Source organism: Microcaecilia unicolor, chromosome 3 (genome assembly GCF_901765095.1).
Source record: "Microcaecilia unicolor chromosome 3, aMicUni1.1, whole genome shotgun sequence".
NCBI classification, from domain to species: domain Eukaryota; kingdom Metazoa; phylum Chordata; class Amphibia; order Gymnophiona; family Siphonopidae; genus Microcaecilia; species Microcaecilia unicolor.
In genome coordinates this window covers 526,283,019-526,296,372 of record NC_044033.1, presented here as the reverse complement: position 1 = coordinate 526,296,372, position 13,354 = coordinate 526,283,019, and the positions used below count along the sequence as shown (strand labels likewise).

The 13,354-nt window shown below is 43.9% G+C and overlaps 1 protein-coding gene across 1 annotated transcript in view; it reads right to left on the bottom strand.

Annotated features, from left to right (window-relative positions):
- Positions 1–13,354, bottom strand: part of AFG1L (AFG1 like ATPase) — a 350,420-nt gene that overhangs the window by 53,386 nt on the left and 283,680 nt on the right. The window contains exons 9-10 of the mRNA XM_030195195.1: positions 1,316–1,386; positions 954–1,054 (exon numbers count right to left, since the gene is read on the bottom strand). Of these exons, the coding sequence (XP_030051055.1) occupies positions 954–1,054; positions 1,316–1,386 (172 nt within the window). The remainder of the gene's footprint in view (positions 1–953; positions 1,055–1,315; positions 1,387–13,354) is intronic.

Here is a 13,354-nt window from a genome sequence, read left to right as displayed (position 1 = left end):
TCGCCTCCCAACTACCAGTCCCGCCTCCCACCACCAGCTCTGGCACAGACCGTATAAGTCTGCCCAGCACTATCCCCACCGCCTAACCACCAGCCCTGGCACAGACCGTATAAGTCTGCCCAGCACTATCCCCACCGCCCAACCACCAGCCTCGGCACAGACCGTATAAGTCTGCCCAGCACTAGTCCCGCCTCCCAACCACCAGCTCTGGCACAGACCGTATAAGTCTGCCCAGCACTATCCCCACCGCCCAACCACCAGCCCCGGCACAGACCGTATAAGTCTGCCCAGCACTATCCCCGCCTCCCAACCACCAGCTCTGGCACAGACCGTATAAGTCTGCCCAGCACTAGTCCCGCCTCCCAACCACCAGCCCCAGCACAGACCGTATATACCTGCCCACACTAGCCCCGCCTCCCAACCACCAGCTCTGCCACCCATTCTAGGCTAAGCTCCTGAGGATCCCTTCCTTCTGCACAGGATTCCTTTATGCATATCCCACGCATGTTTGAATTCTGTTACCGTTTTCATCTCCACCACCTCCCGCGGGAGGGCATTCCAAGCATCCACTACTCTCTCCGTGAAAAAATACTTCCTGACATTTTTCTTTAGTCTGCCCCCCTTCAATCTCATTTCATGCCCTCTCGTTCTACCGCCTTCCCATGTGTTTTATATGTGTGTCCATCACTGCTCTGTGTGATATTCGGAAATAATCCATTCTGTAAGTACAGAAATGATAGATCAGGATGCAGTGCTTGGTTTAGGCCGACACTGATGCAAATCTAGGGGGGGGGGGGTAGGGGGGTGACTCAAATTCCAACCCTTCCCTTTTAGATATGTTAGTGATTTCGAATCCTTTGTGCAAGCAGAGCAGGAGCTAAGAAAAAGCTGACCGTGAAAATGACAGAGACGGGATTGGTGGCAAAGGAGCCTGGAAATGACCGGGAACTTACTCTGTCACATAGCTCTTCAAAGGTGCAGTCGGCCACGGTGCCACAGGCTTTGCTCAGGCGCAGCTCTCTGCCCTGCACTCGTAGAGTCCTTGGTCTAGTTACTATGGGAACAGGAACAAAGGCTCAGTCTTGTCTGGATAATTACTATAAAATTCATCTCTTTCCCAGCTAGGAAATGCAGAGCCCTGATGAATAATAGCACATGATTCAACACATAAATTAGACAAAATGCTGATACAATGGCCCTGCCACTTGAGCATGGCATCAGCCCATACACAGCAATGGAACTTATTAATTGGTCAGTGCGGAACGGGCATTGTGATCTAAATGTATTCTCTTTCAAGAGAAATTAACTTACGTACCATCATTTTGTTTCTGAGCCAGCTCATCAAACAACTTATCCATCACGGCCTCCCCATCAGCTTCACTTGTGCTACAGTGAACAGAATAATAGAATATGAAATTAATAACACTTGAAGCCAACATCAAACAGCTGCCTGAGTCTGCTTAGCTTTCTGCCCATAATAATAACAATAATAAAAAATAATAATAATAAAAGAACAGGATGTTATGCTCTAAACACAAACATTACATTTAGAATACACTTAAAAGCTGAGAATATTAACTCTCAGGTAGATAATTCCGCCTTATTTGCATACTCTGAAAGACTTCTGTGCTTTTAGCTGCTTCCAGTAATGAGACAAGCCAAATTCATTAATACTCTGGGCAGACAATGAAGAAGGGGAAAAAGACTTCTGGTTCTCTTGGAAACACACAGGGCAGTCAAAAGCCAGAGAAGTAGCCTTTGAAATGTTGACTAAATCGCAGCTATTCAAGAGATAAAGTTTGGGGGGCGGGGGTTTGAGGAGAAGAGGTCAAACTGATAGAGCTGAGGAACCCTTTGCCCCCCTCCCATCCAAACATCAACCTGATCTACACATCAATATGCATTAGACTTCATTCAGTTTAATGGTGGGGTGAAGGAAGAAGACAGATAACACAACATCCTACGTAACAAAGCTCTGATGGGGCATGTCCAGTTCAAGGTGAGCCTTTGGGTTGCTCTGCCTCGGTGGTGTTCCTTGGTTGGCTGCCACCCGGGGCAGTTCGCTGCAGCATCTCTCTCCCCCCCGCTGGGTGCAGCACGACACCCCCACGGCGTATCACATCCAAGCCCCCCCCCCCCAGGTGCATTGTTCTTACCTGCTGGGGTGCTGGAAGCAAATGCGTGGCTGTCAGTTCCGCTGGTTCCCGGCTCCCTCTGTCCTGGAACAGGAAGTAACAGCAGAAGGAGCAGGGAACCGGTTGAGCTGACAGCCATGTGGCTGCTCCCTGTACCCCTCCTGCAGCGTGCACCCAGTGTGGACTGCTCCATCCTCGGTATGCCACTGCTCTGTCTGCTCCCAGGACAATCTTTGTATAGCCTGCCCCACAGTGACACCTTTTGGATCATCCATATGTGACTCTCAGAACCCCTAACTTTTCAAGTAAACCAGCCATGTCATGTGTTAAAACAAACAATCAAAAAGGATTCAGAAAGGGAACTGAAACATTTATTAACCTTATAATGGTACGATAGCTACCCAACTACTTTGGATCCAAAATTCAGAGGAAGCTATGAATTTGAGGGCTGCCTGCCAGAGCCTATGCTGATATTCAGCTAAGGCCCGCGTAGGACAGTTATGTGGCCCTGCTTGAATACTGGCCAGGACCTGCATAACAATCTAGTACATGTGAAGTACCCCTGGTCCCCTTCTCGGTCTACCAAATAGCCCCTCATCCCTCCTGCCCCACCCCCCAGGCCTACCTTACGTCGTTGGCCTGAGGAGGGGTTGGGGTTGGGCAGGAGCACTTTCAATCTGGCAGGCTGGGAAGAGGGGGTAGAAGGGATGGGGAAAGTTTGAGGGGGGGGGGGGGGGATTGAGAGGACTTTAGAGGCACCAGATTGTTATGCAGGTCCTGGCCAGTGTTCAGTGCTGGGGCCCACATAGCTAAGCGCTCTGAAAATTGGCTGAAATAACTGCTTCTCGAAAGGGCATCTTCCAGGTGGAAATGCTTAAGAGATGCCGATTCCCCAGGCTCAAATGGCATTCATTAGAGATGTAAGAATGTCATGGTAGAGGAAGCCTCATGGATCTAGTCAGGACTGTCCATAGAGAAGATGGCGTCCGTGTGAGGGAGCGTTACATGTCGGCTCTCAAGCTCCAGGCTTCGCTCCAGTAGTTTCTCTCACCTGATATTATGGTGAAGAGAAAGGGGAAAGTCGGGGCAAAAGCCGCCGCGAGCCCTGGCGGAAACCCGACGCTCTGGCAGCCAACCCTGGAATCTTTTGGCCTCCGTGCATCTGGAGCCCTGGCACCAGCTTTGGTTGGATCCCCAGGACAACAGGGGGATCTTAGCCTAGAGGCGGCGTCTTTAAGTCCGCCTCTTCAGGCTGCACCGCCGAGACCGAGCGGTGAGACGGGAACAATGGGAGAACCTCAGACAGGTCTTCTGGAGGTTAGCGGCTCCGGGAGGAACGTCATCTGGAGAGAGGGCAGGAGGTACTGATTCCTCGCCCTCCCCCTGCCAGGAAACCCCGCTCAGCGTGCTCGGCGTGAGGAGTAGACCTGCAGCAGTTACTTTGGAGGCCCTCTGGGAGGTGATTCAGACCATCAATTCATCTCTACTACAATTAACTAATTCCTTTAACTCTGAAGTGAAAGATTTGAAAAAATTTCAGCAAACGATAGAATCGAAGGCTCAGGAGCAGGAAAGAAAATGTGAATCAAATTTGCATGAGATAAAGAGTTTACAGACAGTTGTTGCTAAAATGGTAACAGATAAAGATTCAACTCAAAGGAAAATTGAATTTTTCGATAATCAACTCAGGCGTAATAACCTGAGATTCTTAAACTTCCCAAAGACTCCTTTAATATCACCAATAGAAATGTTAAAAAAAGTACTTCATTGAAGTGCTTGGTATTCCCAAAGAAGCTACACCTCCAATTATAAAAGCTTTTTACATTACAGGAGCTAACATAGCTCGAACAGAAGCTCCAGAATTGAATGCATCACAACTTTTAGAAACATCTTTAGAAATAATAACGGAGCGCACAACTCTCCTTGCTACCTTTGCATTCGAGACTGATAGAAACCATGTTTTCAGACTCTACTTCAGACATATCTCAACCCAGTTTTTCAGATCAAAAATACAAAATTTTCCTGACCTCAGTAAAAATACTCAGAGGAGGAGGAGAGAATTTCTAGGACTTAGGTCTCGGGTTCTCTCCCTAGGCGGTACCTTTAAATTGAAATTCGCTTGTAGATGTATCATTTTCCTGAATGCTGCACATTATGTATTTTTTGAACTAGATAAACTGCGTCAGTTTATAGTTGCTAAAGAGTGGAGATGAAAGAGGCCCGGTCACCCTAGTAGGGAGCTGAAACCGCAAGCTCAGAATGGTCTCTGCCCTCACAGTTTAAAGAGTTTACTTTTACATTTCAATGTACAATTTCCTTGTGTCTTGACCATATTATTGTGGACTAAGTAACAATATAATTTCTTATTTGTTCCTTGATGTAAAGGACAAAATATTTTTCTTTATATTTTCTTGATTTTCCTGCATTTATATTATGTAAATGTTTATTTTGAAATAATAAAGAAATAATTAAAAAAAAGGACTGTCCATAGAGATATCAAGGTGCCTAGAGGGCACCTCCCGTTGCATTTAATCTATAAGGCAAGTGCACACTTTGTGATATGCATTTTTGTGACTATCTGAGTTTGGCATTCTCTTATCCTTTTGATGTTGTGTTTGCTTTATTGTAACCTACCCATAAATAATAGCACACCACTACCACTAAGTTTTATAGTGTTACTAGATCAACACAAACACATAAGAGGCAGTCCCTGCTCAAGACAGACAATACAGCTGACTTAAGTACTGGAGATACACGTTTAACTAGTCTTCTATAAGTTACGTGCATAAGTGTAACTACTGCCAAGTTCTGTAAAATGACTCTCAAAAATGGCCGCCGGAAACAATCTGCGCTTTTTAAAGGGTGTGCGCTCTTTATAGGATTGTGTTTAGTGCCAATTCCCATGCCCTAACTTTGGGCACCAGACTTACTCCTGCTGGAACTTGCTTTCAATGCTAATGCCCACGTTGAGTGTGCTGACCCATCATTCTATAACAACGTGCGTAACTTTCTGGAACACCCCTGACACGGCCATGCCCCTCCTATGGTCACACCCCCTTTTCAGTTGTGCCATATGGGATTTGAACACCAAGTGTTGTGGCCAAATGCACAATCAAATCCTAACTGGTGCTAATGAATGTCAATGACTGGTTGTTAGTGGATCATTAATGGCTCATTTAGCCAATTAAGCTGCACTCGTATAAAGAATTCATTTTCGTGATGAGAAATAAAATGGTATTGCGTTAAAGTTCAATCGTGACAGAGTAACTTAGGCAGTGAGAATGGAGAGTTCAGTTTTGTCCAGTTCTGGTATGAGTTTTGTTGTCTGGTATTTAAGATGGATCATTGTGGTATGCCTTGTTGAACAGGTTGGTTTTTAGTAATTTTCAGAAATTAGTTATGTCGTGTATTGCTTTTGTGGCTTTTGGTAGTGCATTCCACAGTTGCGTGCTTATGTAGGAGAAGCTGGATGCATATGTTAGTTTATATTTTAGTCCTTTGCAGCTGGGGTAGTGGAGATTCAGGAATGTACGTGATGATCTTTTAGTATTCCTGGTTGGTAAGTCTATGAGGTCTGACATGTAGACCGGGGCTTCACCGTGTATGATTTTATGAACCAAAGTGCAGATTTTGAACGTAATACATTCTTTAAGTGGGAGCCAATGTAGTTTTTCTCTTAGGGGTTTGGCGCTTTCGTATTTCGTTTTTCCAAATATGAGTCTGGCTGCTGTGTTTTGGGCAGTTCGGAGTTTCTTAATGATTTGTTCTTTGCATCCGGCATAGATTGCATTGCAGTAATCTAGTTGATTTAGTACCATTGATTGTACCAGGCTACGGAATGTTTCCCTTGGGAAGAAAGGTTTTACACTTCTGAGTTTCCACATTGAGTGGAACATTTTCTTTGTTGTGTTTTTCGCATGGCTTTCTAGTGTGAGATTTTGGTCAATTGTAACTCCTAGAATTTTCAGGCTATCTGAAACAGGAAGGGCAAAGTTTGTGGTGTTTATAGTGGTGGGTTTGTTCGTGTTGTGTTGTGATGAGAGGATGAGACATTGTGTTTTTTCTGCGTTGAGTTTTAGTTGGAATGCATCCGCCCATGAGTTCATGATTTGGAAGCTGTGTTTGATTTCATTTGTGATTTCTGTTAGATCACGTTTGAACGGGATGTAGATCCTGACATCATCTGCATAGATGAAAGGATTGAGGCCTTGGTTGGATAGCGCTTTGGATAGAGGTGTCATCATTAGGTTGACAAGGGTCGGTGAAAGCGGTGATCCTTGGGGTACTCCGAATTCTGATTTCCATGGTGATGATGTATTCAAATTTGATATTACTTGGTATGTTCTTGCAGTTAGGAAGCCTTTGATCCAACTAAGTACGTTTCCTACAATCCCGAAGTATTCTAGGATGTTTAATAGTATTTTGTGGCTTACCATGTCGAACGCGCTGGACATGTTGAATTGTAGGAGAAGTACACTATTGCCAGTTGCAATTGCTTGCTTGAATTTGGTTAGGAGAGTGATTAGTACTGTTTCGGTGCTGTGGTTGGATCGAAATCCTGATTGTGATTCATGTAATATTGAGAAATTGTTTAAGTAATCGGTAAGTTGCTTGGTTACCATACTTTCCATTAGTTTGACTGCCAGAGGGATAGATGCTACTGGGTGGTAGTTGGTTATGTCATTTGCTTTTCTCTTTGTGTCTTTAGGTATTGGTGTAAGTAGTATGTTTCTTTTATCCTTATGGAAGAGTCTGTGTTGTAACATGTAGTTTAGGTGCTTCATGAGGTCTGTTATGAAGCGTTGAAGAGCAGATTTTATTAGGTTGTTGGGGCATATGTCAAGTTTGCAGTGGGATTTGGCGAACCTGTTTATCTCTTGGGTGACGGTTTCATCAGTAAGTATAGCGAAGTTTGTCCAGATTTTGTCTGCAGGATATTTATCGGGGATTGGGTCCAGACAGTCAATGAATTTTTCGTGGTCGGTGGTATTAGGTGGTAACGTGAGTTGTAGCTTTACAATTTTCTCGTTGAAGTATTTAGCAAGGTTGTCTGCTGATGGGGTGTCTGTGTTGGTTGTAGTGACTGGTGTGGTATCTAGTAGTTTGCTCACGAGTTGGATCATGTCCAAATTTGGCCACCATATAGAGAATCCAGGGGTTTTGTTTTTGTTACATTTGTACCCCGTGCTTTCCCACTCATGGCAGGCTCAATGCGGCTTACATATTATATATAGGTACTTATTTGTACCTGGGGCAATGGAGGGTTAAGTGACTTGCCCAGAGTCACAAGGAGCTGCCTGTGCCTGAAGTGGGAATCGAACTCAGTTCCTCAGTTCCCCAGGACCAAAGTCCACCACCCTAACCACTAGGCCACTCCTCCACTGGTATGCTTGTATTTACAGAATAGCGCACACATTAATCATTTATGCACATAATCAGTGCATAAATGTTAATGCCCACTTTATAGAATTACCCCCAAAAGAAATTCTTTATTGGGACATTTAAACACTGATGTTTCAAGTCACTCTTGCCTTTAGCCCTATGTTTCTCCAACAAACCTGATGCGTATTCCCAGTACCCAGTGGAATACGCCTGATGTGATATTTGTGTCATAGTTAAATAGCAAAACAGAATGCTTCAGAACCTAGGAAAATGGATGTGCTGACTGGTTTTTTACGAGGTAGTAATTTACAAGGAATTGATCCCAGTAACTTTTGTATGAAGATGTGATATTCTGTTCTCAAATGCATCCTTAAATCCTGATTGAGTTACTGGGTGGAGGCTCATTAAATTTATTTATTTATTTCCAGGTGCTTGATATACCGCCCAGGATCCGGACATGGCAACTGCGCAGCTGGTGTGAAACATGAAGGAAAGAGAAAACAACACGTAGATTAGCCAAAGGCTTCAGTAAAAAGACAGGACTTAAGCGTGCCCTGAAGCAGAGCCAGTGCTCAAAACGTGATCACATTGCTGTATTTATTTGTTCTTTTCCAAGTTAAGTTCTTTGCTCGCTTTTGCCTGAAACATTTCACAAAATAGTTTTTTTGGCACGAAGGTCTGTCGAGATGTGGATCTGGTGATTTCCAACTGACAATTACTAGCAATAAAGGATTTGAAAACCTCTGTAATGAAGACCATACTTCTCCTTTTTTAAAGAATGACACATATGTTTCAAGTTGACATACTTGTGATATGAATAGGAATTCTTGATGATAGTATTTATTTCCTACCTACATATTTTTTGGATGTTCATTACATCTGCATTTCTAAAACCAGCTTAAAATAGGCACCTTCTGGGATTTCACACACACATCCTGTTATAAAATCAAGCCATTAACATTTACCTCTAACTACTGGGAAAGCTGATTGAGATTCAGGGGTGTAGCCAGACTTCGCGGTGGGAGGGGGCTACAGCCCGAGGTGGGGTAGGGGTGGGGGGATTTTGGTCTGCTGCCCCGCCACCACCCCCACCGCTCCCCGCCCACTGCTGCAGCAAATACCTTGGCTGGCGGGGGTCCCCAACCTCCAGCTGAAGCCTTCTCCAGTGCCGGTCTCTGGCGCCGCCGAGTTGCCTGCCCTGATCTCTCTTCCCCCTCACGTCCTGTACGCTCCTTTTAGTGAAACTCTCACTTTCACTAAAAGGAGCATGCAGGACGTGAGGGGGAAGAAAGAGCAGGGCAGGCAACACGGAGGTGCCGGAGACCAGCGCTGGACAAGGCTTCAGCTGGCAGGGGTTGGGGACCCCCGCCAGCAAAACCAGGGGCCCAGAGGAAATTTGAGGGGGGCCCAGGCTATGCCACTGAGTTAAGCTTCATATGTTTGCGGATGATATCCAATCTACTTTGATTCAGGGGCAAAACAATCAGAGAAGATTCTAAAATGCAAGTGGAGTTTGACAAAGTCAGCGTCTGGCTTAATGTTAACAAGTTAAAACTAAACATCTGTAAGAATAAGGTACTTTAGTTCAAAAGCCTTCCTTGATAGTTCCTACACCTCACCTAAGCTACAGATGAAAATTCTTGGGAGTCACCACAGAGAGTAGTCTGAATATTTAGACCCCGTTGTCAAGTGAAGCCCTTTTCTTATCAATAAAGGTTGATTCAAAATTTTAAAAGCCTTATCTGGGATATAAGGATCTGGTTACTGTGCCCAAGGTGGTGAATTCAACAGTGTTGGACTACTGTAATTTTCTGTATATGGGGGTCTGTCCAAAGTTCAACTGAATACACTCCAGAACATTTGAAATTCAGACACATGTATTCTTGAGTCTCTACGACCTTATTATCTTAGCTCTGGAAGACCTTCATTGGCTTCTAGTTTCCTTTAGAATTCAATTTTTATATTTGATTTTTGGTTTTTCAAACATCTTTATAATTTGATTCTTTGAATCCTTGCATTTAAGTTGATCAGACTGGTAAATACCATCACTAATGGTAGTTCCATTAATCATAGTTAAGGGACATAGGTTAGCACCACCTTCATTTTGCATCCAAAGGGTCTCCCAATTTTGTGTGGTTTGATTTGTGTTCACATTTCTTCATTAAAGAACTTAAAGATAACAATTACATAAAATTAATCTGCACACCACTGGTAATATCTTTTTCCTCAGAATGAACTCCATTTACTACTACCCTCTGTCACCTTCCACTCAACCAGTTCCTAACCCAGTCAGTCACTTTAGGGCTCATATCGAGGGCACTCAGTTTATTTATTAGTCATCCATGCAGAACTGTACTAAGTACCTGTATAATTTATATCACAATCACGATAGTACATAAATGTCTACATTTGTCCAACATAGTTGACATATTGACTGATCACAGGTTTTCTCTTCGGATAGACTTTTGTACTTTCAAAATAAACAGTGTGTTTCACCATATATTAATATATAGATGGGTATTGTTCTTCCAGTTATTGATTCTCAGCATTACTGTGATGACAAGCATCAGCATGTTTGCATCTGGTGGGTCTTTATTCTTTATTCAGAATTTGATATACCACAATTCATCAAAGTGGATTACAAAGTATAAAATTAATATTAATTAAGCAATGCAAAGTAAAGAGAAGAAACAAGAAAGGTACCCAGGGAGAGCCCTGTTCAACCAAATGCTGGGTGAAAAATGAGCTTGAGCCTAGGAAGTGTGGTTTCAAGACTGATATATTGGGGGTGGGGGGAGGGACATTCCACAGCAGAGGTGCTACAACAAAAAATGCAGAGTTTCCTGTTGCTTCCCATTGGGCCTGCAATAATCCAGCATAAGTGATTTGCTTCAAAGATCAGTACTAAATGTTTCTTTGAAGCAAATCGCTTATGCTGGATCATCGTCGGACACCATCACAGCATGATGAAGATAGCTCAGTAGTTCCACCAAATATGAGCTATATTGATCTCTACCCAGCAACTCCATTGCATGTTTGTAGGATTCAACGCACAAAGCTTATCCTACTCAGAGGCCGTTATCAGGCTCAATGCATGTTTATGCAGAGGGTGAGAAAGTTGTTCTCACCGCTCAGGTATGAAAAGTCTTTACCTTCAACAATGCATAAACTGGTTTCATTATTTGTAACGTGAATGAGATTCCATGATCCATTAGTATCTCCTTATGCAAGCCCACTTGTGAGAAGATTTCTATCAGGCAGTTGCCATGCTGTGGTCTTCAAATTACACATTGGTACCGTTTCTAGATACTGGATGCTATATCAAGAATGATGAGAATGCACCAATTGCCTTGGGTGGTTCTCTCCAATGGTCCTACCAAATCCATAGCAACCCACTTGAAAGGCATTTCCATGATAGGCATAGGCAGGTTGGACCCCAGAGGCTTAGTTAGCTAACATGCAGGGCATTCACTCCCAGGCTTTCTTCTTCTCCTAAGTTGCTCCCTGGCAAGTGGTGATGAACTAAGGGGTACTTTTACAAAAAGCTTGCACTAAACGTTAAGAGACACCCATAGATTTCTATGGGTGCTAAAAACGCTAGCGTGCCTTTGTAAAAGGAATCCTAACTGAAGCACTTGTTGACTGTAGGGTGGGGGTACTAGGAGCTGCTCAACTACTTTTTTTTTTTTACCAAATATTTTTATTGAAATTTTTTTTCTCTAAACAATAGTTACCTCAGCCGATATTACATATTGAGTGAATAATCAACACTGAACAGTTTACAAATAAGCCCCCCTTCCCCCTCCTCTAATGTCTAAGCCCACAGTAGTGTTGAAGGTCGATGAGGACATGCTCAAATGTAGAACATTCACAGTCTTGGAACAATCAATTTAGGGGCATCCAAATCTATTCCACTTTGTGCTCTCCTTGCTCTATATCGTTTCCATTGCACATTGAACTTCATTAAATGTCCAGATCTTATAGCTGTCATTTTGGACATTTGATAAAGGTAGTTCATCTTATTTATCACTTTGAGTGCTGGAGGTGTCTCAAGGCTTTTCCAAGCCGACGCCAACGCGATTTTTCCAAGCCGATGCCAAAGCGATTTTTCCAGTCACCAACCAGACGGCTGTGATCCGATGATCTACAAAAAGAACGCCCGGTGGGCGAACATGTAATAAGCAAATCTCTGGTTTGGTAGGATATCGTACCCCAGTCACTTGGGCGAACAGATCTAGCAATTCTGACCAATAGAGTTGCACCTTTGGGCAGGACCACCAAATATGAAGTATGTCCCCCACCGCTGCACAACCCCTCCAGCATTGGTCAGACCCCTGGCCATACATTTTTACCAGTCGTTTAGGTGTATAGTACCATTGATATAATATTTTATAACTATTTTCAATCAACAGACAGACCAAGGCTTTTTCCCATTGAGTGTAGTCTATGTTTACTTGCAATTCCCGTTCCCAACGCTGTAGGTAGTACAATATGGGCCCCGTATCATTAAGCAAAGCCTCGTAAAGGCGAGAAACACACACCCCCTTTGACTGCCCACTCTCACCGCCTTTTCTATGGCCTTCTCCTCTAGGGACAGTTCTCTTTTAGCTCTCTTATTTAAATAATCTCTGAGGTGGGTATAGTGAAACAAATGGTACGAGGGCAAACCATATTCCTCTTGTAATTCTACAAATGGTACCATCTGACCCTCCTCCCATAATTGGCCTAGTGTGCCAAGTCCCTGTTTTCCCACTGGCCATATAATGGATTATCCATCCCCAATGGACACCCCGGGGTGGTTTTTATCGCCATCTGTTGGAAATATACTCTGTTGGGAAAAAATCTCTTCCTTATAGCCATCCAAATCTGTAAGGGATATTGTATCGCCAAAGGGGCTCTCCTAATGTAGGCCTGAGCCTGACCCCTTGGCATCCATATTATAGAACGTAGATTAGTCAGCCCCAACCAGTGCTGCTCCACCTGGATCCATGGTTTTACACTACCAGCGCTCCATTCCACTAGCACACGCAATGGAGCTGCTTGATGATATAAGCTAAAGTTCGGGACTCCCATGCCCCCTCGCTTTTTAGGTTGGTACATAATGGCTGCTTTTACTCGGGGCGGTTTATGTTGCCATATGTAAGCAAAAACTTTTCAATTGAGCCTGTGAAAGAACCCCGTCATAGCCGGCAGTGGCAATGCTAGAAACAGATAGAGAAGTTTTGGCAAAATCATCATTTTGATAGCTACTACCCGTCCCAACCATGATAATTCTAATCCTTCCCATCGATCTAGATCTCGAAATAGTTCCTTGAGTTTCGGGGGGGGGAAATTAGCCTGGTGGAGATCCGCTAAGATGGGGGTTAGATGAATGCCTAGATATCTGAGAGAACGGGTGACCCATTTAATCGTGAACTGCTGCCGTAATGCAGCCTCCTCCACCTTCGTTAGTCCAAGTCCCAAAGCCTCTGATTTGCCCATAGTCACCCGAAACCCAGATAACTGTCCATAGTGACTCAATCCCTGCATTATCTGAGGTAATGACTCACTTGGTTGAGTCACTGTTAAAAGGACGTCATCCGCGAATAACATAATTTTGTGTGTCACAAGCCCCATCGTCAGACCATGTATATGCAGATGTCTGCGTATGTACTGGGCCAATGGTTCCATTGTCAAGGCAAACAATAGGGGCGATAGCGCACAGCCCTGGCGTGTCCCCCGTTCCAATGTGGCTGCTCAACTACTTTTAAGTTTATGTTTGCTATCCTATATACTGTTTTTTTTCTTATTATGAAAAAGAGTGGAGGCAATCTCTAGTTTCCTTGGCTAGGGACTAT